Here is a 25,548-nt window from a genome sequence, read left to right on the forward strand (position 1 = left end):
AGGTGGACGGTAGTGGAAGCGCCGGCTCCCTGCTCCTGGTCGCCATTTTGTGCTGGTGATTGCGGCCCGTGGGAAGTAGGCGGCAGTGGGTTTCCCGGGGAGGGCAGCGCGCTTGGCGCTTCTTCCCTCCCCCTCCCTCTGCTTTTCTGCCTCCACCCTTGAACTTGATTGTTGCGTGGACCGGCTCCGGCTGAGCTGGGAGAGTTGGCAGAGGTGGCGGAGGGCTGATGTGATGTCAGGGAGCCCTCCCTTGACAGCCCAAGCCGAGAAGGTGAGCGTCGACGCTGGTCGTGGGGGCGGAGGTAAGGGGCCGGAGGCGGGGGTGCGTGGAATAGGCAAGAGGGAGGACTGCGAACCACAACCGAGGGATGCGTGGACAGTCTGAGCCTGGGAGGGGTTGTCTTAAAATATTTTTACCCCTTTGAGAGCAGAGGCGCGTGCGCGATCGGGACGCAGGGATGGGTGCACGAGGGCTGGGGGAAGGGAGAGACAGAGATGGGAGTGGGCTACTTTGGTGTCTGTGACACCGAACTTATCTGTGGGGAGGTGGATGTCTGCGACTTTGATTTTTTTATCTACAGGGGAGGGGTGTGCTGTCTGCTCTTTGACTTATCTATCCATGGGAAAGTGTTCTGTGGCCCCGGTCCTTGGGAGTGGAGGGAGAGAGAATCTCTCTATGACTCTAGTCTTTATTTATCCTTGGAGTGTGTGTTTCTAACTCTGGTCACTATTCTGGGAGAGGTCCCTATCCATGGGGAGTCTTCTTGCGACTGGCCCTAACCTGCTTACTGGGTAAGGAAGGAATGCAAGGAATGTGTGTATGACTTATTGACCTTTCTTGAGAGGTGATCTATCTGTGACTGACGTTTATCCATTGAAAGGGGGCCTAAATGTGTGGTTATGGCCCATATTTGTTGTGGGTTCCTGTCTGTGATTTTGGCCCATAGTTGTTCAGGGCTCATGTCTGTGACTAGCCCCAATCTGTTGTGTATGCCAGAGTCTACTGACTCTTACCCACTGGGGACCATGGGTTGTGTTTCTAACTCTTACCCATCTGGGAGCAGGTAACTTTGGTTCCCTGTGGCCTGAGGAGAAAGAAAAAATTGGTGTGTTTTCCACCACATGGAGGAAAGGACAACCCGGTGTTAGACAGGTGCTGTTACCCTCTGGCTTTGCCTAAATTCTGTTCAAAGGGTGGGGCCTGAAGATTCTGGGATACTACCTGGTGACTCCTGGCCAGGTCACATGGCTCTTATGACTTGCTTAGATCTCACAGTAGCCCTGAAGTTTGGGTACAATGACTGCCCTTCTAGGCCAGTAGAATTGCACAGTGGTTTGGAACAGCCTCTGAAAGGACTCCTTTTGCCTCTGAATAACTTGGGCCTAGAGCCCTGGGGAGAGAGCTGCCTTGGGACCTGGCTGCGCATAAGAGACAGGACTCAGGACTGAGCCAGTTGCCCTGTGAGGGCCAAAGCTGTGTTGGCCAGGAGCCCAGGGAGGCGGCAGCTGTCTCATTGCCAAGTTAGCCCCTTCACGCCCTGAGCTTTTCATGGTCTCCTGCTGTCTTGTACAGGACAGCCAGCATCTTGTTGGGAGGATGAAATGGCACCTGGGTGTCCACGGTAAGAGCCAGGTAGGTGCCTGGGAGTCCTCTTGTGAAGTCTTGCCTGATTTCTAACAAGTCATTCAGCACCAAGAGCTCTCCTAGGTGGATAGCTCGAGGCTTGAACCTGCCTACCAGTTTCAGGTGGCAAAGCCCTGATCACAGAATGAGTGGCACCACCAGGTCTCTCTGCAGGATGCTCCCTGTCTGCTGAAAGCCTTGCTCATTCTAGAGCAGCGAGCTCTAACTTCACATTTGTGGGGAAAGGAAAGGAACAGGCCAAGTAGAGGCTGCCTTCCTGCTCTGGTCTACGCGAACACTGGGAATAAAGAAACAATGTCTCTGGGCTTAGAGATAGCGGAAAACCTTGACAGTAAGGGTTTCTCAGGGAGGCCCTCTCTGCCCCAACTTCCTTGACCTCTTTCTTCCTCCCTCTCTTCCCAGAGTCCCTGCAGGAGGCATCACCCAGGCTGGCAGATCATGGTGGCAGCAGTGGGGGTGGCTGGGAAGTAAAACGGAGCCAGCGGCTGAGGAGGGGCCCCAATAGCCCCCGAAGGCCCTATCAGGACATGGAGTATGAAAGACGGTGAGTTACCTGCTTCTACCTTGACCAAAAAGCCTAGGCTTGTCCCCCCTGTGAGAATTGATCCAGGAAGGTGCTAAGAGGGGGCTTCTGGGCAGATGAAACAGTGTAGCAGATGATTGGTTTCTTTTCAGCATTTACTTGGTACCTGTTGTGAGCCAGGACCTATGTGCTAGGCTCTGGGAGTGCCATGGTGAATGAGACATATATGAATGCAGCTTTTTCTTTACTCAGGGTCTCACAAGGAAGACCACACAGTTTACAGGTGATTCCAGAACAGTTGGATGGGTGCCATGGTTGGTTGTAAGGGTAGGAAGGGACCAAACGAAAGGCAGGGGTAGAGGCTGACGCTCAGGTTTCCAGTTTGGGTGACCAAGATAGGTATATGGTACCATTCCCAGTCTGGACAGCCATTGTGGGAGGAGAGGCAGAGATGCGTAGTGGGTTGTAAATGCCTGTGGATTCTCAGGAGAGAGGTGTGAGCTGTGGCTTTGGGTTTAAGGGGCAGATGAGAGTGGTGCCTTCGGAGTCAGGAATTTGCTGGGACAAGTATGGGGCGAGCCAGGTCAGATAGTGGGAGATTTCAGGGTCAGGGTAGTCTGAGGTTGGTGTGATACTTGTCTTGGAATGGGAAACTCCTACAATTATCTTTAAACTCTGGTAGATCAAGAAGCAATTGGGACACCTTATAAAGAGATCTCAGGCCATTCCCTCACCATCCTGGTATATCAACTCAGTTGAGTCTAGTACAGGTGATCTATTCCTTACATTTCAGGATTATATAAGCAGGCAGACCTAACTCCCCCAGAAAGCCATTATTAAGAGTCAGTATAGCTCTGGCTGGTATAGCTCAGTGGACTGAGCTTAGACTGGGAACCAAAGAGTCGCTGGTTCAATTCCCAGTCAGGGCACATGCCTGGGTTGCTGGCTGGGCCCCCAGTGGGGCCCACGTGAGCGACAACCACACATTGGTATTTCTCTTCCTCTGTCCCTCGCTTCCCCTCTCTCTACCTTTTTAAAAAGAGTCAGTATACTTGTAAAATAAATTTTAAATGTTCTACAAAGGGTTTCTCCTACCACCAGGCCCTTTTTAAAATGTAGAATTATAATATTTTGTTTTCTGAAAAGTGAGCCCAAATTTGAGATGTGGTCATCCATCATCCAGTGTTAGTCAGTCTTGACCTTCTTTAAAAATGTCTTTTGACAGGGCAGGGAATATAAAACAGAAAACTGTACTTGAATAAGAATTAAATTTAAAAAAAAGAAAAAAATGTCTTTTGAAAGGCATTTGGTTTTGGATGGGATTCACTGGAAGTGCTCTGTGGCAGTTTCTGAGTTAGGGTAGGTGACTTTATTATCAAATAAAGGCACTGGCTTTCTGTTTTTTCTTTTCTTTTTGGGGGGGTGCTTTTAAAGGACCTCAAATGCAGAGATTTGAATTAATCATACTTTTCCAGTTCACAGTAGGTTTCTATCATAGGTCAGTACAAAGGCCATATTTATTTTTCCCTTTTTATTTCCAATTCCCATAGCTGTAGGCAGCTTTTCTGTCATGTTTGAAATCTATTCTTCTTGAATATTTAGTGTTATTTTTAGTCTCTATAAGATTTTATTTTTATTTATTTTTAGGGAGAGGGCGGAGGGGGGGGAGAAAGAGAGGGAGAGAAAAAACATCAGTGTTTGAGAGAAACATTGATTGGCTACCTCTCATACACCCCCAACCGGGAACCTGGCCTGCAACTGTAGCTGCAACCTGTGCCCTGACTGGGACCAGCAACCTTTTGGCTTGCAGCATGACACTCACCTGTCAGGGCAGCCCCACATTAAAAAAAAAAAAAAATTAAGGATTTATTTATTTATTTATTTTTAGAGAGGGGAAGGGAGGGTGAAAGGGAGAGAAATATCAATGTGTGGTTGCATTGCAGCGCCATCTACTGGGCACATGGCTAGCAACCCAGGCATGTGCCCTGACTGGGAATCCAATCAGTAACCCTTTGAGTCACAGGCCCGTGCTCAATCCACTGAGCCACACCAGCCAGTGGCCCTGCATTTTTAGAGATCTGTCTGTATTGCCATGCAGATATTAGTATTTTGCTTCTAATTGGTCCCAAAGACACCATGCAGGGGTGTCCAACCTTTTGGCACCTCTGCGCTGCACTAGAATAAGAGTTGTCTTGGGCGACACATTAAATACATTATGACACGTAATCACAAAATATCTCATAATCTTTTAAGTAAATTTACTGTTTTGTGTTGGGCTGCATTCATAGCCGTGCTGGACTGCATGCGGCCCATGGGCCACAGGTTGAACACCCCTGCTAGCGTGTGCAGGCTGCCTTTTGCTTAACAATTTCCCCAAGGATGAATACTTGTTCTTACTTTTAGTGTGCTAAAATTTATCTCTTTTTTGTCTTATAATCTGTGCTTTCCGAATCTTCTCTGTTCCTACTTCTGCTCACAATGATTGTTTTCACTGTGTAGTTTTACCTTTCTCATTCAGGAATTTAAATCTATCTAGAGTCCACTTTTGAATATGGTATAAGGTAGGTTCTGTTTTTATTTTCTTCCACATAGTTGGCATTTTTCCCAGTACCATCTCCTAAATAGTCCATTCTTCCTTATTGATTTGTGGTACCTCACTTCAAGTTTCCTTATGTACGTGGGTCTGTCTTGAGTGATCTAATTTGTTTCATTGGTCTACTTGTTCCTTCCCACACCAGAACCTTACTGTTTTATTATTATGGCTTCATAGAATGTCTTAATACCTCCAACTTTGCTCTTAATTTTCAGAGTTGATTGAACCATCTGTGGAGCTTTATATAACAACTTTGCCATGTCCCTCAAAAATATTCAGAAATTTTTATTGAGATTGCATTGAATTTACATATTAATTTGGGGAGTGTTGTCATCTTTGTCACCTTTCCCTTCTCTTCTTCCCCTCCTCCCCCTACCCTCTCCCTGCTCCCACATTTGCTCCCTGACAATCATTTGAGTTACTGGCAGACATAACCCTTAAGTACTGAAGCATGTATGTCCTAAGAACAAGAACTTTTTCCCTCTATAACCACAGTACACTTTTCAATATCTGGAAATTTAACTTTAATGCCATACTTCGTCTTACATAAAGTCCATATTCAGTCATTGACATTTGTCCCAATAATGTCCTATATAGCTGTCCCTAATCCAGGATCCAGTCCATTGCATTGAGCTGCTTTGAATTTTTAGTCTCCTTTAACCTGGAACTCAGTCTTTGTCTTTTATGACCTTGATATGATTCAAGAGTATGGGTCAATAAAGTACAGCATAGGGAATATTGTGAATAATATTGTGGTGAGTATGTATGGGGCCAGGCAGGTACTGGGGCTATCAGGGGGAACACTATGTAAAGTATATGATTGTCTAACTAGTATATGGAACACCTGAAACCAGTACAAAATGATATTGAATGTAAACTGTAACTAAAAAAGTTTAAAAATAAGTAAATTAAAAATGATTAATAATAATAAATTTTAAAAAGAGTACAGCTCATTTACTTTGTAGATGTTTCTCAATTTGGGTTTTTGTAATGTTTACTCATGAATTTTTGGCAGAAGAATTATTTAAGCAATGTTACATATATATTGTTTAAATGTGAGTTTTTTTAAAAGAGGTTTTTTTTTTTTTAGAGAGAGAGGGGAAGGGTAGGAGAAAGAGGGAAAGAAACACCAATGTGTGGTTGCCTCTTGCACGCCCCCTACTGGGGACCTGACCTGCAACCCAAGCATGTGCCCTGACAGGGAATTGAGCTGCTCCATCCACTGAGCTACACCACCAGCCAGGGCAATGTTACTTATATTTTTAAAACATTCACATTTTATTAGATACTGTATTTAGGATGTTTGCATCTGTATCCATCAGTGAAGTGGCTATATAATATTCTTTTCTATTTATCTGGCATTGAATCAAAGTAGCCTCATGACATGAATTTGGCACCTTTTATTATTTCTCTTTTTTGGAGAAACTTTTATATAAGAGTTGTCTGCCCCTTGAAAGCTTGGTAAAATCTACCTTTAAAGGGGCCTGGGTTTTGATTATCATTTTGTCTACTTCTACCAGTTTTGGCATTTTCTACTCATTTTGTGAAGATCTTCATGTATTATAATTCAGTCCAGCTTCTTAGAATTATATTATGAATAGTGTCTGCTTTTGAACAGTGATTAGTCAAAGTGCTCTGTAGCCAATGTAAAGTATCCCATACTATCTAAATGTGTTCCTTTCCTGAATTTAGATAGCAAGAGTTTAATAATCAGATTTATTTGGTTTTAGATGCTGAGAATCAAAGAGTTCAGGGTTTCATCTGAACATTTATTCAAATCTGTTTAGTTCTTAAATTCTAATGACTAGAGTTCAAATATTGAGGGATTCCTATAGTAAGCATTTAAGGAAAGAACATTGTTCATATCAAAAACCTTAACAAAATTCACAGCAGCCACTTCATGTTGAGGCATTTACCATAAGGAAATGATTTGGGTTCCAAGCTGAGTTCACAAGGACAGGGACTTCATTTCATTCTCATAACCTAGAACAGTGCCTGACACATAGCAGTTGTTATATTAATACATGTTGAGTGAGTAAATGAATGAAACATTTTATTTACCCATTTATTAATTATCTTTTAGCTTTATGGTTATTTCAGACTTATGAAATTTCAAGCATACAGCAAAGTAGAAAGAGTTTTGCAGTGAACACCTCTATATCCCTCCACTGGATTCTACCATTAACATTTTATTCTACTTGCTTTATCACGTGCTTATGGTATCTTTTATACTCTAGATATTTTAAAATTTTTACAAAGTCAGATTTATCAGTTTCCTTTTTTATTTTATGACTTCTGGGTTTTGTCTTGCTTAGAAAGCCTTTCCCCATTCTTGAGGTGATCAATTTTTTTCTTGTGTTTTCTTTCTAATATTTTTGTGTTTTCTATTCAAGAATTTAAATTTTTGATCCATTTAGAATTTAGTTAGTGTAAGAAGTGAAGTAGATAACTTCATTTTCTCAAAGGTCAAAAAAAACTTTTGCTATGAAGGACCAGATAGTAAATATTTTTGGCATTGTAGACCATATGGTTTTTATCACAGCTACCCACCTGCTATCAGCCACAATATGTAAATACTGTATGGACGTGTTAAAGAAAATTTTGTTTAGGTGACTGGATTTGGCCCACTGGCTATAGTGTGCTTATCCCTGGGCCAGTTATCACAACTAGTATTTACTGACTAATCCATTCCCCTCCCTGCCCCCTCCCCATTTATTTGAAATGCAACTTTTGGTTTATTTTAAATTTCCATGTGTTTTTGTACTGTGGACTGTTTGGTTTTACTGACCTGTCCATTTGTGTTTTTAATTGTCCCACCTCTATAATATGTGTTAGTGCTAGTGTTTGGTGGGGCTTCTCTCTCCCTCATTAATCTTTGTTTTAAAGAGAATTTTTCTGACCCTTCTAAGCTGTTTCTTGGCCTTTGCTATTATAAACAGTGCTGCAGTGAATAATGTTTCTGTACATGTACAAGCATATCAATCCATTAAAATCCCAGAAGGAGAACTGGTAGTCAGAGATTATATAGATTTTTAGTTTGCCAGCTATTGCCAAATTCCCCTCCATAGGGATTGTTCTATTTTCACTCCTACCAGCAACATTAGAGTGCATATTCCCCATACAACTTTGCCAATAGTTTGTTGTCAAACATTTGGACTTTTGCAGATCTGTTAAGTTAAAAATATTCCATCCCAAATCTTCCTTACAGAAGAATTCCAAATAATATATGTAGATACTCATCGCTCTAGGAGGTAGAGCTTAATTCCTCTCCTCTTTGAGTGTGGGCTGCTCTGGTCTTAGTGACTCACTTCTAAAGAATTTAGGGTAGAAAGGGAAAAAGAGAAAATTAACAGCAAAGAAACCTGACAGGCCCTCCCCCCATAACTAGACAATCAAGAGCAACATCCTCAGTGGTAAGTCATGTTGATATCTTGTACCCCTGATACAATGCAATCAGAAGGGCAGCTCATATCTGCTGTGTTCTCTCCAGAACACCGTAACCTCCATCACCTCGAGTCTGATCACAAGAACACATCAGACAAGCCCAAGTTGGAGGTACATTCTATAAAATACCTAACCAGTACTTTTGAAAACTGTCATGGTCATTAAAAACACACACACAGCCCTGGCTGGTGTGGCTCAGTGGGTGAGTACCGGCCTGTGAATCAAGGGGTTGCTGGTTCGATTCCCAGTCAGGGTACATGCCTGGGTTGCCAGCCAGGTCACTGGTGGGGGGAGGGGCACGTGAGAGGCAACCACACACTGATGTTTCTCTCCCTCTCTTTCTCCCTTCCCCTCTTTAGAAAATAAAAGAAAAATCTTTAAAAAAATAAAAACACATACATACGCAAGGCAAGACCAAAAACTTTCATAGGCTAGAGGAACCTAAGGGGGCATGATGACTAAATGCAGTACAATAACTTCGATTTGATCTTGGAACAGAAAGAGGACAGTAGTGGAAATACTGGTGAAATTCTAATATAGTGTATAGCTTAGTTCAATGATTTTTCAACCACTGCCATAAGAAATTTTAAAACATGCAGTACCTGACTATTCAGTCAGGGGCATTGACCTCTTTTCCCTTAGATTGTCTAATAAAACATGACAACAGCCAACACTATAATAGCCATCTGAACTGAATGAATCAAAATTGTACCCATATTTTTTGTCAGGTTGGCAAAAATATACTTGTTAGTGTGCTACAGAACTTTAGTAATTAGTGTATGTGTGCCATGAGATGAAAATTCCTGGTTTAGTTAACTTAGTTTTATGCCATGTACCGTTCTTCTACTAACATTAGAGGAAGCTGGGTGAAAGGCATACTAGAATTCTATTAACTTTGAACTTTTCCGTACATCTAAAATTATTTCAAAAGAAGAAATCTGACTTCATCAAGATTAGAATGTTTCAGAAATATCAAAGGATACTATACAAAAGGGTGAAGACAATCCACATAAAGTGAGAACGTATTTGTAAATCATATATCTGGTAAGGGATTAACACCTAGAATATATAAAGAACTTCTACAATAGCAACAGAAAACCACAATTCAAAAATAGACAAAAAACTTGCATAGACATTTCTCCAAAGAATATGTACAAATGACCAATAATCACATGAAAAGGTGCAAAATGACAACTGTTGGTGAGGATGTAAAGAAACTGGAACTTTTGTGCATTGATGGCGGGAGTGTAAAGTGGTACAGTCACTGTGGAACAGTTTGGCAGTTCCTCAAAAAATTAAATATAGAATTACCATATGATCCAGCAATTCCACTCCTGGGTGTATGCCAAAAGAATTGAAAGCAGGGACTCAAACAGATACTTGGGGCACCAGTGTTCATAGCAGCATTAGTCATGATAACCAAAACAACCAGTATGTGGAAACAACCCAGGTGTCCATTAACAGATGAATGGATAAACAAAATGTGGTGTATACCATACCATACATACATATTCAACCACAGAAAGGAATGAAATTTTGATATATTTTACAACATCAAAGAACCTTGAAATCATTATGCCAAGTGAAATAAGTCAGACCCAAAGGGATGTATAAAATTGCACTTAAAAGAGGTACCTAGAATAAACAAATGAGTAAGACAGAAAGCAGAATAGCGGTTGTGGAATAGGGGCTTATTGTTCAATGAGTATGGAGTCTATTCAGGATGATGAAAAGGTTCTGGAAATAGTGGTGATGGGTGCACAATGTTGTGAGTGTATTTTGTACCAATGAATTGAAGACTTAAAAATTATGAAAATGAACCTGGCTGGTGTGGTTCAGTGGATTGAGTGTATGCGGGCTGTGAGTCAAGGGATCACTGGTTTGACTTCCAGTCGGGGCACATGCCTGGGTTGCAGGCCAGGTTCACAGTTGGGGGACACGTGAGAGGCAGCCGCACATTGATATTTTTCTCCCTCTCTTTCTCCTTCCCTTTTCCTCTCTCTAAAAAAAATAAATAAATAAAATATTTTTTTAAAGTGATGAAAATAAGCCCTGGCTGGGTTACTCAGTTGGTTGGAGTGCACCCAGTGCACCCAGTGAATTGGATCTGCAAGAGAATTGGGAGCTTGCTTACCCCACAGGGTCATGATTTAGGGACCCTTGTCAGTGGTTGGGGCCGAGGATTTAGAAAGAGTGAGTAGGTAGGGGTCAGCCAGCCTCACCTATTGTACATTTCAGAAAGGACTGCCCTCTTAATTCCTCCTATCCTTCTTCCCCAGAGGTGGTCGTGGGGACAGGACTGGCCGCTACGGAGCCACTGACCGTTCCCAAGATGACAGTGGGGAAAACCGCAGCCGGGACCACGACTACCGGGACATGGACTACCGGTCATACCCCCGAGAGTATGGCAGCCAGGAGGGCAAGCACGACTATGATGACTCATCTGAGGAGCAGAGTGCAGAGGTGAGGGCAAGAGAACCAACCAGGCCTTGGGTTTGGGGGGGGGGGCGCGGGGGGAAGGGCAGCTCCTGCAGGGCCTCTGTCTGGCTGCAGGTAGCTCTCAGCTCCCGTGCCTTTAGACTGTGCTCAGTGGCTTTGCCTCACCTGGAGAGTCTGTCCCCACTCCCCCTCTGAGGGCTCCTCTCCCAGGTTGGGGCTCCCTGCTTCATAGGCTTGGCTCTGTATTTCTGAGGGCCCCTAACTACCACCTCTCTCCCTCCCCCTCCCAAGTTTTCAGTTTGGGTCTGTAGTTTGCTACAAGCCCTGTACTGCCTGCTACCAGCCAGTAAGTGGTTCTTAAACAGCCCCTTAAGTGGCACTCAGTGTCTAGGGTTGGGAAGGCAACTAGGAAACTGGTTATCACCAAGCAAAGCAGCTCTGGGAGACCAACTGTGGGCATTCCCAGTGGTGGCAGAGCCCTTAGGCAGAAGGAAAAGACCCCCTGAGACCTCTCCTCTGTATCCCATGTTGGGTAGTTAGCCCTAGCCTCAGGAGGGAGGCATGATACTCACCATCAGGGAGCCCCCAGCTGAGGAGAACAAACGGCCTTGCCTTAAAAATACCCCAGTTTGAAGGGGCAGTTGGGGCCCTGGTCAAAGCAAGCAGACAACTCTTATTTAGCAGGATGGGAAAGGTACTCTTGGAATCTCAGCCCTGGAGGGGCAGGGTATGGGCCGCTAGCCTCTCTGTAGAGACCCCTGTGGTAAGCAGCCAAGCTTCCCCAGTGGCAGCTGGGTTGGGAAGAACGGGAATGGAGCACTGAATTATCTGTCCCCCACTGAGGGTGGGAAGGGTGTGGACCCAGGCCTGGCCTGCTTAGTCCTGAAAAGATGGGTTGGGCAACAACCAGGAAGCCAGTGACCACGCCCTGTTAAGAGAGAGCCTGGTGATGATGGACTGGCCAGGCAGAGAGGATCAGGGACTAGGAGGCGGTGCTGTGGCCTTGCACATTTGCCAGTCTCTGCTGGCTAGCTCTGGCTGAGATCTTCAGCAATTCCTGTACCCACAACTTGGTTGCAGGGCCTGGGCCCAGGCTGGGAATCACAAGTGATGTGTGGCCTTTTGTGGCACAAGGAACAATTGTGCGTGTACTAACTGAGCTAGCTAGGGAGGATCGGGGAGACACAGAGGGCAAGGGTTAGTGTGCCCACCTCAGACTATCTCTTCTCAAGGAGATTTAAGCAATGTCTGGCCACCTGTCTGTGAGTTCCTCCCCCACACCAACACTGCCACCGGCTTCTCCCCACTACCCACAAAGGCAGCCCCCAAAATCATCCCAGGGAGAATTTCCTGCCCCAGAAGGGTTGCAGTATAGGCCTTACCAACCCTGCCTGCCCTGAGCCTTTAGCCAGAGCCAGCCCACCCCTGGTTTTCAGAGCCTGCCTGCCTCAGAGAGCCAGTGGCCAACCCCTAGGCCCACCCCAGACTGACTGTCTGTCTGGTGTCTCTCGTCTCATTCTGTTGGCCAGGATTCCTACGAGGCCTCCCCAGGCTCTGAGACTCAGCGTAGGCGGCGGCGGAGGCACAGGCACAGCCCCACCGGCCCACCAGGCTTCCCCCGAGACGGCGACTATCGGGACCAGGACTATCGCACGGAGCAAGGGGAGGAGGAGGAGGAGGAGGAGGAGGATGAGGAGGAGGAGGAGGAGAAGGCCAGTAACATCGTCATGCTGAGGATGCTGCCACAGGCAGCCACTGAGGATGACGTACGTGCCCCCCATGGCCCTGGGCAGGTGGCAGAGCAGAGGCCAGGCTGGGTCTCCTCCAGGGCCCTCAACTTCTCCCTCACCCCCCGACCTCAGCATCTTTCATCCCTTCTCCCCACCAGCTCCTGTCTCCTAGCACTGATCTCTCCTCTGGGCAGGCCGTGTCTTCTGGTCCGAAGGGAGGAGTGTCTGATAGGTTGGCTTGCCCAAGGGGCTGCTGATGGTGGGTGTGGGAGGGAATAGCATTCCTTCTGCATGGTCCACTGGTCCTTCATCCATTCTGCATATGTTGATCTAGGGCCAGACCGTGGCCAGGCCCAATACTGGGTGTTGCTGGTGGCAGAGATGATGTGGCTGGAGAGGGTTCCCATGAGATTTTTCTGAGGTTTTATTCTCACCCCCCACCCCACCCTCTTTTGTCACCTGCATCAGCTCTCCTCACTGGCCTGACCACAAAGCCTTGGGTTTTTCTTTGACTTCCTTTACTGCCCCTAACAGTCTCTTCATGCTGTTTTCTTTCATGGTGTTCCCTTCCATCTTTCTCCCTTTTCTCATGTTTTCTTCTACAGACTTCCCCTGAGGAGCCCCAGTAAAACCCCAAGAGGGCCACTAGACTAGACCTTCTTGATTCTCCTCCTCCTTCCTGCCACCCCCTTCCCTGTGAATTCTCTGCTCAGCTCTCCTGTGAAATCTGCAGGCTGCCCTCAAGTCTGAGTCACCTGCCCTGTGCTGGGTCAGACAGTAGCTGAATGCTGACATTTCTTGAGGATTTATCACAGGGTGGCCCATACACCAGGTCTTATTCAATCCTTACAGCCACCCCTCGGGGAAGGTACTCTTTTAATTTCCATCCTATGGATGCGGGAGCCAGGTTCCCAGCAGTGAAGTGACTTGCCTCAGGTCTCATAGCCAGTGAGTGGCAGAGCAGAGTTGGGGTCTGAAACCGGACAGCTGGGCCCAGAGCCCAAATTCTTGCTGTTTCCTGAGTCCTTCCTGAGTGTTTGTGGTCCTAATCTCATGTGCCTTTCTTTTTCATCCTCCTGTGTGGACATGTGTACATTTGTGTATATGTTTAATCTCCTGTCTGTTAGTTAACCTGATAAGAAACTGAGGCCCACAGGGGCTGCCAGAGAATGCCCAGCACACACTCCCAGTCTTCTGCAATAGGCACCATTGGCCTAGAGACCCTGCCTCACCTGGTTCAAATCCCAAATTGCATCTGCAGCTTCCCTCTGGCCTACTTCATCCAAGGTTTACAAATCTTACAACCATGCCATATTGTCTTTACTCCAAGTTACTGCTCTACTCAGGTTCTAGGACACATGGTTTGGGTTTACTCAGACACCAGTCCTTCCCAGTTTTTTATCTGTGTGTCATAGGTTTCTTTTGATGCAGGCAGAGGGCAGCCCCTTTGCAAAGGGTGAGAATTGCATCCCAACTTTCCTCGCTTTGTGGTTGCACCAAGCCTGTTGTCACACTGCCCCCGCCTACCATTCTTGTTCTGTAGGCTCACTTGCTCTCTTATTATTCTCTGCCCCCAGGGGTCATCATGCTGCCATGCTTCACCTTGCACCATGCCCCTTTCTTCATTTGTCTCACTCTGCAAGTCTGGGGCCGAAAGCTGAGACTGGGTACTGGTGTGGGTCTGGGACTCTGGTTAGTTGGGGGAAAGCCCCGAGAAGGAGAAAGAGGAGACAGGAGACGGTGTGTGCCCATCACTGATGGCTCCTCAGGGCCCTAAAGGCCTCCAGCTGGCCTCAACTACCTAGCAGCCCCCTTGTACTGAGCCTGCCCCAAACTGTATCTCCCCATACAGATCCGTGGCCAGCTGCAGTCCCATGGTGTCCAAGCACGGGAAGTCCGGCTGATGCGGAACAAATCCTCAGGTGAGCTTTTGTTCCCAGTGCCTCCCCTTCCACTGGCCAGCCTCCACCACCAAGTCTTCCTCCTGCCTCTGCCTCCTCCGTACCCTCCCTACCCTGCCTTCCTGCCAGAGCTGGGAATGGGCAGCTTGGGGTACCCCTGTTCTTCTGCCCCTCATCCCACTCTCCTCACAGTTCTGGCCAGCAACCTCTTTTGAGGGGCTCTTGGGGAGGAAGTGCAGCTCTGAGCTGAGCTGCGTGAGCTGTGTGCTCCCCGGGGGCAGGGCCGGGGCCAGGCTCCAGGGAACCTCCTCTCTGGGACTCTAAGTGCCTAAGATGGTAACCCCCTCCCAATGTACACCCTTCCCTCTCCTTACTTCTCCTTCCCTTGCCCTCACTCTTTCCCCACATTTTTCTGATAACAGCCTTTGCCCAGAAAGTAGGTCTGGCGCAGCTCCACCCATATGTCCCATGAAGGGAGGCAGGGGGTGGGTCTCATCCCAAGGAGCAGCCAGGACTTCTGGCCTCACTTGTCCCCTCCCTTCCTCTTGTAGGCTGCTTGGAGCTGGCCTGAGGGTAGTAGGGGGTTTGGGGGAGCTATCTCTACAGGATTTCTGGCCCAGGCTCCCCAAGGCAGATACAGTGGGGCCTTATTCTGCCTGGGCGTCTCTCTCCATCTCAGTCTCTCTCCTCCCCACGCCTCCATATCTCTCTCTGTCTCTCTCTATCTCTCTCCCTCACACACACACCATACCATCCTTCTGTGCATCCTGATAGTTCTTTTGGAGATCAAGCATGCACCCCCAAGCCCCACCATGTCTAAGCCCTCTCTGTGTGTACACGTTCAAAGGTAGAGCTGCTTCCTGCACCCTCAAGCCCTAGGTCCCTTTCCTCACCCTGCCCAGGCCCAGAGTCTCTCTTGGTAGCATACAGGTCTTACTGTGCTTCACCCCAGCCAAATCACATGCTGCCAAGATTCTGGCCTCTCTCCCCACAGTGGTGGCCCATATGCAGCCTCCTCTGTGGCCCTGGGCACTTCTCTCAGACACCCACTGATTTGTTAAGGTCCATCTGGCCGATCCTGGCCCCCATTCTCCTGCTGTCTAGGAGGACCTGGACCATGGGTGGCTCTACTCTTCCCAGCTTGGCCTTGAGGTGGCTCTCTTATGAGGCCCACCTTCTGTGCACTTTGGTAAGGCTAAGATGACATAATGTCCCTAACTCCCCAGGTCCTTGATGGGCCTGGAGCCTTCCTAGCCTCACTGAGTAGCCCTGCCCAGCTTTTCTTTTGTTCCTTGAATTCAACAACTGTTACAGGGCCCCTCATGGGCTCCCCTGGCCTTGTGCTGGGCCCCACCCTCCAGTTATTTATTCTGGCTCATGTGGAGCCAGCAGCCTGCCCATCTGCCCTCCTTCCTTCTCTGGAGACAGACCTCTACTTGTACCCTTTCCCTCCCAGCTCTTTCTCCGTCTCTGTCTCCCCAGGCTGGCCTGAGCCCCATCTCTCTCTTCCCTAGCTGGCGTGTGTGTATATCTTTCCCCACCCATCTACCTCTCTCTAGCTCTGTTTTCCTCCTACCTCCTTCCCTCTTTCCTGCCCCTCCCAGCCATCTACCTTGCCTCCCACCCCATGGTCTTTCTCTCTGATTGCTACTTTCTCTTCCTTTCTCCTCTCCCCACTTCCCTCTCTGCCCCATCCTCTCCCCTCGGGTCCCGCCCCCGGGAACACCGTGTGTCCAAAGCTGTTGACTAACCCACTGCGTCTGTATCTGAATGCTGTCTCCAGGTCAGAGCCGGGGCTTCGCCTTCGTCGAGTTTAGTCACTTGCAGGACGCTACACGATGGATGGAAGCCAATCAGGTTGCTTTGCCGCACTTGAACCCCCCCCCAAACAAATACTACTTTGTAATCGAGCGCTCCCCATCGCCTGATTCTTATGGACACAGTTCCCTGCCCTGTGGCCCTGTGTCCTATCCCCCCCGCCCCCTCTCTCTCCCCCTTCCTGACCCTCAATATCTCCTCTTCCCATCTCTCGCTACCCACTGGGCTGCCCATCAAGAGCCCATACTCACCATTGCCCTTCCCCCACCAGGTACTGGCTCTGTCCCTCCACCTCTCCTGGCTGAGCTTTCAGTGAAAGAGCTACCAGGGAGGGTCTTCCACCTAGGTTCCCACTCCCAGGGGGACTGCCCTGCTCTGGGGTTAGGCAGAGCCAACACTGCATTCCAGTCTCAGGCACCCCTGTATCCAGCCACAGTGGGGGAACTTAGCTACTGGCACACTAACTAGCAGGTCTCAATTTGCCAGCTCTCCTCACGTGAGTTCAGTCCTTTGATTCCCATGCAAGAGGCCAGCTTGACCTAAAGTACTAGTCAAATGTGATAGTTTCATTCACCAGTACCTGGTTGCCCCATTCCTCCCATTGCACCTACCCACCACAGGAGTCACCACTTGCCCCACTGTGCTGGGGGCAGGCCTGCCCTCTCAGCAAGGAGCCATGCTGCCAAGAAAGGAAGGGAGCTTGCTCCCTCAGTGTGACATGGGCTCCCAACCCAGCAGCTTTGGGACCTTTAGAGACCCAACGATCTGCTCTGCTTGCCCACCCACAGCCTGGCTCACTGGTGTGCAGCACTGAAGGGAAGCATCAGGGGAGGCGGGGCAGGTATGCTGGAAGGGGGCTCAGCAGGGCCAGCCCTGGGACCAACTCTGCTGCTCCATAGGCTAGTGCTGTGGGCCCAGGACCCACCCAGCCACGGGAACACAACTTCCCAGCAGGAACTTCCATCTTTTCAATATGGCTCTTTCTCTTTCCCCTTCTCCAGCACTAGCGCGTGTGCACTCTCTCTCTCTTTCTCACCCCTTCTCTCCTTCCCCTCCCGTCCCCCCCCCTTATCCCAAGTGTAGCCTGTGTAGTGCTGGCCCTGGGTGTGGCCTGGCAGTGTCAGGGCTAAGTGGGGGGCTTTCCCCACTGTCCGGCAATCGTCGGTCAGCCGAGCACTGTGTGCCTGGTGGCGTATTCACGTGTGCGTGCGCGCGCGCCCTGAAAAGGCAGCAAACAGCTGTGCCAGAGGGCTGCGGCGCTTTCCCTCCCTCCTTCCCTTCCTTCTTCCCTCGTCCGTTCTCCGACCTCCCTCCGTTCCCTGTCCCTCATCCATCCAGCTGAAGGGCTCGCTCACTCTCTTCTCCTGTGCTGAAACGGTGTGTGGGGCACTGCTGCCTGGGCCTCACTCAGCTCTGGTTTTTCCCACAGCACTCCCTCAATATCCTGGGCCAGAAGGTGTCCATGCACTACAGCGACCCCAAGCCTAAGATCAATGAGGACTGGCTGTGTAATAAGGTACAGGGGTGGTGGGCAGCAGTTGCCATGGACTGAAACAGCACCAGCACCAGTGGTAGCAACCTCTCTGTCTCCCTGGGACCTCTGAGGTGGCATGGAGGACTAGCTCAGCTCCCATAGCCACAGTTCCTTGCCACCCACCTACCCACCAGTGTGTACTGAGCTTTTACTTAGTACCAGGCTCTGCCCTCATGAAGCATGATCTTGCCTGAAGTCCCAGTAGATTGTCAACAACTATTCATATAAATTATTAACTAGTGACAGTGGAGGCATAATGTGGTGTGTAAAATATGGACCTCAGAACCACACTGACTGAAATTAGACTCTCCCAGATCCACCTTGATTTTGATCAGGGCCCTTAACACCTCTGTGCCTCACTTTCAGAGAATTAAAATATGGTGAGAAGCTGACACTTGGAATGACATCTGGTCGACAGTTAGTACCATTTAATGTCAGCTTTACTCTGAAGGAAAGCTCTGGGTGTTCTGAGAGCCTGTGTCAGGTGACCCAAACTTGAAGGCCATTCTGACAAATCCATGTCCACCCGAGACTGAGGGAGGATACAGGCTGTAGACTTCTGCAGTCATATTCCCAAAGAGAAAGCTGAGGTTCGAGAGAGGTGGACCCATGGTTGAGCCTTGAGCCATGACTTGCTCCTGATTGCAGGGCCATGGGTTCAGGTCTTCCCTGGGCCAGCCTCACCTTCCACAGCTGGGTGGCAGTCCTTAGACCTAGAGGAGGATTGAGAGTTTGCAGAGGCCCTGACCCTCCCCAAGAAGAATTCTGCCTAGTAATGGAGTTGGGGCCTGCTTGTTAAAAAAAAAAAGGAATATGAGAAGACAGGTATTCACTGTCTCTGGAAAGGTAGGGACAAAGTGACAGTGGAACTCCATCTTTTCTCTATTTACTGTATTTTCAGATCCTCCTTGAGACCAGGGAATTCTCTACTTTACCCTTCTTTACCCCCCATATCCTGTTGGTCACCAGGTCCTGTCAATTCCATTATAGAAATACCCTCCCTTGCCATTCCCACTGCACAGGCCATTCCTCATCCCCTTCCCCAGGTAGTCACCACAGATCCTCTCATATGCTGGTCACTTTCCTCTTTCTCCCACCCTCTCACCCATAACATTCCTCAGAACCACCTCTGACCATGTTCCTTCTCCCACAACTCTGAGCTTAAGTGGGACCATCCTTCATAATCTAGCATCACCTTTCCTTTCTAGTCTCACCTTTTGCCTCTCTGCTTACCCTCCAACACCAGCTCTAGAAAACTTCTTGTTTCCTGGGTTAGCAGTCATTTCCCAGCAAAACCACACCAAACCAAACTTCTGGGTCTCCCAGATCAAACATCCCTGCTGACTTTCCCAAGCCAAGTGAGCAGTAGCCCTCTTTGCCCACTGCTTTCCCCAAGCCCATCGGTGACCATACCCACAGACTAACCTGCTCCTCTGCACTGCTGGTAGGCCATGCAGGGCAGAGCCTGGCATAGGAGCAGTGTTCAGTGCCTGACATTGGAACAGAGGGGGATGTGGAAGCTGCTGGGGGGATCTCCAGAGGCAGATTTCTTGAGAGCAGCAGGATCCAATCCAGCCCTTGAGATAAAGGAGAGGTGGAAATCTGGCAAGAGAGGGACTCCTAGCTTTTAGGGATAGGAGCGTTGTAGGTTTAATTTCTGAAGAGGGAAGCAAGTTTTGGGAAGAGGACCCTACTAAAGGGAGTACCTCAGAGGAGCCAGCAGTTTAATGGGTGGGGAAGCTGTTGATTCCTGAGATGAGGGGGTGGCACTGAGGACAAATTTGAGACCATGTAAAGGGGAATTTCACAAGCCCAAGAATGACAGCCAGAGCCCCCTGCCTCCCCTGATTCTGGGACCTCCCTTCCCTGGGATGTGGTGGGGTTCCTTGGGGGATCTCTGGATCCATGTTTGGAGGGCATAATGGAAAGCCCCGCCCCCTCTGACGGCCTGGCCTATGCCTCACAGTGTGGCGTCCAGAACTTCAAACGCCGCGAGAAGTGCTTCAAATGTGGTGTGCCCAAGTCAGGTGAGGCCCTCATGCCTCCCCTCTGCCCAGGACATTGGTGGGAGGGGGGAGAAGGGTAAGGGGCCAGTGCTCTGGGAGGAGGGTGACCAACCCTGGAGCCTCCCCTTTGTCACTATCCCGTCTTCTGCCTTCCCTGACAGAGGCAGAGCAGAAGCTGCCCCTGGGCGCAAGGCTGGATCAGCAGACGCTGCCACTGGGTGGACGGGAGCTGAGCCAGGGCCTGCTGCCCTTGCCACAGCCCTACCAGGCCCAGGGAGTGCTGGCCTCCCAATCCCTGTCACAGGGCTCAGAGCCAAGCTCAGAGAACGCCAACGACAGTGAGTCAGTTGTTCATTCCTTCTTGTTCCCTGCCCTAGAATGTCTGGACTGGTCTTTCCAAGGCCAGACAGATTATGATGACCAGGATTTAGTCCTTCCAGGGGTCTCCAACTAGTGGGGGGACAGGCAGGTGAATCAGGGACAACAGGGGAAGAGCATGACCAGACTGGACTTTGGGGGGGTGTGTTGGGAAGTTCTCAGCAGGTGAGCAACTGAGCTGGGACTTGGAATTGACAAGCAGAGTTTGTGCAGAAGGAAGAAGCAGGTACAAAGATGTGGAGGCCAGAGGAGAGGGAGCATTGGGGAGCCACCAGAAGTTAGGGCTGGAGCAGAGTATCACTGGTGCCCCCTAATGCTGGACCCCTTCCTGCAGCCATTATTTTGCGCAACCTGAACCCACACAGCACCATGGACTCCATCCTGGGGGCCCTGGCACCCTATGCAGTGTTGTCCTCCTCCAATGTTCGCGTCATTAAGGACAAGCAGACCCAACTGAACCGTGGCTTCGCCTTCATCCAGCTCTCCACCATCGTGGTGAGGGCGGCACAGGGGGGGCCGGGGAGCCAGGGTCCCGGCCCCCAGGGTGGGGAGGAGGGACCCTGACCCTAGCTCCCACCGCGGCCCCATGCCTGGCAATGGGGCAATGGAGCCGGGGACCTCCCCGGGCCTGACCCTTCTGCCCCTGCCTCCCCTCCTCCCCCAGGAAGCAGCCCAGCTGCTACAGATCCTGCAGGCCTTGCACCCGCCGCTCACCATCGATGGCAAGACCATCAACGTTGAGTTTGCCAAGGGTTCTAAGAGGTCAGGGCCCCCCACCTGAGTCCCTTCCCAGCTTGTCCCCCAGCTGGGGGTCCCCATCTCACTCCCAGTCTCTGACATCCTCCCCAGGGACATGGCCTCCAACGAAGGCAGCCGCATCAATGCTGCCTCTGTGGCCAGCACTGCCATTGCTGCGGCCCAGTGGGCGATCTCACAGGTACTCAAAGACTCTTCTCCACCTCAGCATCTTGATACCTGAGCCAGCTCAACCCTCTTGCACCCTCTCTGTGAACAGGAGGACTGGCTTGCCATTTGGGCTTTGCGTGGACCCAAAACCCTCTCACAGTGGCTGCTGTGGGCTCTGAGAGCCTTGCTCCCTTCCTGGTCGCCTTCCAGGCTTTCATTTTCAAGGCCATTGTGGCTGGCTTTCTCTCCTGTTTGGTGGTTATTTTATTGTCTTGAATTAACTACAACTTCTTTAATAAAGAGGAATGTATAAGTGGCTGAAAGAAAATTGGAAAATTAGACTAAAGAAGGGGAGGATGCTATACCTCTTGGTCTGATGCCCAGCACATGTTTCACACAAGGAATGTACCAGTGTCAGCCCTGGGAGCGTTTTGGCATGTGCATCTTTGTTCTGTCTTGTTTTTGCTGCTGCCCTGTTTTGCTGTGGCCAGGCAGCCCTCTCGTCTTGCTTGTCTGAGGGCTGCTTGCTTTCTGTTGGCAGACACTAGCCTCACCTGTGGGCAGCTGCCTCTTAGCAGATTACCCTCCCTCTAATGAACCCCTCCTCTGCTAATGAACCCCTCCCACCTGCCCCTCAGGCTTCCCAGGGTGGGGAGAGTGCCTGGGCCACCGCTGAGGAGCCATCAGTCGACTACAGCTACTACCAACAGGATGAGGGCTATGGCAGCAGCCAGGGCACAGAGTCCTCCCTCTATGCCCATGGCTACCTCAAGGGCGCCAAGGGCCCTGGCATCACTGGAACCAAAGGGGACCCAGCTGGAGCAGGTGAGCCCCAGCGTCTCCCCTCAATCCCCTGTGGGGGCCAGGAGGCATAGAGTACTGGGCCCCACCATTCACAGGCATTCTCCCTGTCCTTCTTTCCAGGTGCCGAGGCCTCCCTAGAGCCTGGAGCAGATACTGTGTCACTTCAGGCTTTCTCCCGTGCCCAACCTGGTACCACCCCCGGCATCTACCAGCAGTCAACAGCTGAGGTGAGCGGCAGCCAGGGCACTGCTGCCAACAGCCAGGTGAGGGAGCTTGAGGGAGATCCTAGGGGGTGGGCGTGGTGGGCATCAGGCAGACACTGAGCACTGTTCCCTTGTCTGGCCCCATGACTAGTCATACACCATCATGTCACCCGCTGTGCTCAAATCTGAGCTCCAGAGCCCCACCCATCCCAGCTCTGCCCTGCCACCAGCCACAAGCCCCACTGCCCAGGAGTCCTACAGCCAGTACCGTGAGTAGTGCTGGCCTGCGAGTGGGTGGTGGGAAGTTCCTTAACAAAACAGAGAGGGGTTTGACCCCCTGCCCCCTTACCATCTCCCAGCTGTTCCTGACGTCTCCACCTACCAGTATGATGAGACATCTGGCTACTACTATGATCCTCAGACTGGCCTCTACTATGATCCCAACTCCCAGGTGATGGGGGCAGCCCAGGGAGCAGGTGGGGTCTTGCAGTTTTTCTTCTTGAGGTGCCTCCCTCATGCCCCTTCTCTCCCCCACCCCAGTATTACTACAATGCTCAGAGCCAGCAGTACCTGTACTGGGATGGGGAAAGGCGGACCTACGTTCCTGCCCTGGAGCAGTCGGCCGATGGGCATAAGGAGACAGGGGCACCCTCCAAAGAAGGCAAAGAGAAAAAGGAGAAACACAAGACCAAGACAGCCCAACAGGTGAATACCAAGGTCCAGCAGTCACTGGCTGGCTATTCTGTGTCTTCTGAGGAGTACATTTCTGCCACCCATTACCTCCACTGCTAAGGGAGCAGGGTGTAGGCTGCATGTGTATGTGGGCAGTAATTTTGCTCCAGGGAAACCAGGTTCCTGGTCTAGTTTTGTTCTTTGCTGCATGACCTTGAGCCAGGGCAGTCTCCTTAGTATGGGGCAGGGCCAGACAGTTCCCTGAGGTGACCAGTGCTATCCACATGAGTTTTGTCAGCTTGTCTGTCCCCCAGTGGGAACTCCTCACTGCTTGTGGGAGTGAGTGCTGGTGTGGACATACATAGGCTGGGCCAGGCTGGGTTGGGCCAGGCTGGGTTGGGCCAGGCCAGGCAGGACCAAATTCCCTGCCACACCTCCCTTAGTTACCTCATAGGAGTGTGTCCATGTCTACATGTAGATATGTCTCAGAGAACGTCTCTCAGGGCCAGTAAGGAGCAGGCAGGAAATAGGCATTGCAGTGTTTTATGTAGTGGGCAGTTGGAGGGAGCCACAGTATTTGTAGAGAAAGAGTATGACAGCCTGACTGTAGCCCTTAGAAGCAAGAACTTGATGATCTGGTAAATTCTAAAAATGGTGTTGTTCCTAGGGAAGAAACTATATAATATGGAATGTGGCAAAGTATCACAGATGTAAATTAATATTGGAGACAGAGAAAACTGCCCTATGTATTTTAGAATGATAAAATGAAAACACACAGGGAACATAATAGTGTAGATGCCTATCAGGAGAGTGGGGGCACAGCTGGAGAGGGGCTTGATGAACACTGATGACAGTATGACAGAGAAATGGGAACTTTTACCATTGCCTAGCTCACCTGCTTGAGGTGCAGGGAAGGACCAGGTAGACTGCTGCAGGGACAGTGAGCAATGGATGGAGTTGGTGGGTTTCTAAGAGCCTTACCTGACCCTCACCCCTAGATTGCGAAGGACATGGAACGCTGGGCCCGCAGTCTCAACAAGCAAAAAGAAAATTTCAAAAACAGCTTCCAGCCCATCAGCTCCCTGCGAGATGATGAAAGGCGGGAGTCAGCCACCGCAGATGCTGGCTACGCCATCCTGGAAAAGAAGGTGTGTTGTGGCTACCCATCTACACTCCTCACCCCTCTCTTGTCATCTTTCTGGTCCCTCTGTGGAATCCCTGAATTTGTGTCCCTCCATCCCAGGGAGCACTTGCTGAGAGACAGCACACCAGCATGGATCTCCCAAAACTGGCCAGCGATGACCGCCCAGTAAGTTCCCAGGGCAGAAAGAGGGGCAAGGTGTGTCTCATCTGAACAGGTCTGACCTTCCATGCCCTCCCACCTTCTACAGAGCCCACCTCGAGGGTTGGTGGCAGCCTACAGTGGGGAGAGTGACAGTGAGGAGGAGCAGGAGCGAGGGGGCCCAGAGCGGGAGGAGAAGCTCACTGACTGGCAGAAGCTGGCCTGTCTGCTTTGCCGTCGCCAGTTCCCCAGCAAGGAGGCACTCATCCGGCACCAGCAGCTCTCTGGGCTCCACAAGGTAACTAAGGGAGGTTTGGCAGGGAATTTGGTCCTGCCTGGCCCAGCCCTGCCCTGCCCTTCACTCCTCCTGTCTTCTTGCAGCAAAACCTTGAGATTCACCGGCGAGCTCACCTGTCAGAAAATGAATTAGAAGCACTTGAGAAGAATGACATGGAGGTGAGGTGTGACCCACTACTAGGCTCCATCCCTTTGTCCCTTGCCAAGTGTCCATCCCCTCAGGCAGCTGGTACTCAAGTTGCTTGGCTGAGTACATCATGCCCCTTCAAGGTTTTTTCCCACTTCCTCCACACTGGTTGCTCATGCCCATAATGTTCTGCCTGCAGGATCTCATACTTGTTAAGTCACATCCAGCTCCCAGTGGGACCCCCCCCCACCCATCTGTACCCATATATCCTGCCATTAGTGACCAGCTCCCCCATTCTTTTACACACACACAAACTTTCAGCAAATGAAGTACCGGGACCGTGCAGCTGAACGCAGAGAGAAGTATGGAATCCCTGAGCCACCAGAGCCCAAGAGGAGGAAGTATGGTGGCATGTCTGCAGCTTCTGTGTGAGTGCTCAGGGCCAGGTGGGGGGCCTGGGGCCAGCAGGCCAGTCACTGATGCTATACTACTGTAATCTGCAGGGACTTTGAGCAGCCAACCCGGGACGGTCTGGGAAGTGACAACATTGGCAGTCGTATGCTCCAGGCCATGGGCTGGAAAGAGGGCAGTGGCCTGGGCCGAAAGAAGCAGGGCATTGTGACACCCATTGAGGCAAGTGTCCTGTGATCCCTTCCCCATCCTCCATTTCTCTCTGCTGCAGCCCCACCTTGCCCCTAGCCCACCTGACCGAGCCTGCCTTCCTCACACAGGCCCAGACGCGGGTGAGGGGCTCTGGCTTAGGCGCCCGAGGCAGCTCCTATGGGGTCACCTCAACCGAGTCCTACAAGGAAACATTGCACAAGACAATGGTGACTCGCTTCAACGAGGCCCAGTGAGGACATGCAAGAGCTACTTGGACATCTGTGGTGTTCAGCCTGGGGCAGGGGAAGATGAAATGTTGAGTGGTCTGAGCAGGTCTCTGCACCTGTCTACCAGCCCACCCCCAGCCAGAGAGACCCCGACCAAGTCAGACTTTGAGTTGGTGACTTGGAAAACTGGGCTGGAATCATGTTTTTATAATAAAAGCTGAAAAGCCCACAGCTTGCATGTCTCTTTCTCATGTCCCAGCATTGTCTGTGGCCAACACAGACATAGGGGCATAAACACAGATAGACAAGGGGCCTTGTCAGGCTGAGGTGGGTGGCAGTGGTGGCATTCACAGTGCCTGGTAAATGGTAGGTACCAGCGCAGTGGGGGTGTGGGGTAGGCAGAACATGGGGTTCTG

The 25,548-nt window shown here is 50.2% G+C and overlaps 1 protein-coding gene across 7 annotated transcripts; it reads left to right on the forward strand.

Annotated features, from left to right (window-relative positions):
* On the forward strand, window positions 1-25,363 carry RBM10 (RNA binding motif protein 10). Of its 7 annotated transcripts, XM_037062356.1 has the most exons (25): window positions 3-271; window positions 1,574-1,633; window positions 2,048-2,189; window positions 10,485-10,668; window positions 12,174-12,410; window positions 14,227-14,296; window positions 16,059-16,132; window positions 17,523-17,609; window positions 19,594-19,654; window positions 19,795-19,971; window positions 20,346-20,506; window positions 20,676-20,773; window positions 20,861-20,948; window positions 21,556-21,742; window positions 21,842-21,984; window positions 22,076-22,193; window positions 22,284-22,375; window positions 22,465-22,629; window positions 23,595-23,744; window positions 23,840-23,905; window positions 23,988-24,176; window positions 24,260-24,334; window positions 24,624-24,730; window positions 24,806-24,935; window positions 25,034-25,363. In XM_037062356.1, exons 3-25 carry the CDS (start codon window positions 2,173-2,175, stop codon window positions 25,157-25,159), a joined length of 2,802 nt encoding a protein of 933 aa, XP_036918251.1. In that variant the 5' UTR covers window positions 3-271; window positions 1,574-1,633; window positions 2,048-2,172; the 3' UTR covers window positions 25,160-25,363. The 7 variants fall into 7 exon arrangements, with proteins under 7 accessions (XP_036918249.1, XP_036918247.1, XP_036918248.1 ...); XM_037062354.1 differs by lacking the exon at window positions 1,574-1,633 and having other exon boundaries at window positions 1-302; window positions 21,842-21,948; XM_037062352.1 differs by lacking the exon at window positions 1,574-1,633 and having other exon boundaries at window positions 2-302.
* Window positions 25,364-25,548: the final 185 nt, after the last annotated feature.

The sequence above is a fragment of the Sturnira hondurensis genome, unplaced genomic scaffold, assembly GCF_014824575.4.
Source record: "Sturnira hondurensis isolate 20B ecotype Veracruz unplaced genomic scaffold, ASM1482457v3 Scaffold0013994, whole genome shotgun sequence".
In the NCBI taxonomy this organism is placed as follows: domain Eukaryota; kingdom Metazoa; phylum Chordata; class Mammalia; order Chiroptera; family Phyllostomidae; genus Sturnira; species Sturnira hondurensis.

Excerpts from the sequence above, each read along its gene's own strand:
- RBM10 (XM_037062352.1), top strand. The coding sequence starts at position 233 with ATGTCAGGGAGCCCTCCCTTGACAGCCCAAGCCGAGAAGGTGAGCGTC. Across the intron at positions 2,190-10,484 it reads GACATGGAGTATGAAAGACG|AGGTGGTCGTGGGGACAGGA; the intron begins GTGAGTTACCTG and ends CTTCTTCCCCAG. Across the intron at positions 24,936-25,033 it reads GCATTGTGACACCCATTGAG|GCCCAGACGCGGGTGAGGGG; the intron begins GCAAGTGTCCTG and ends TTCCTCACACAG.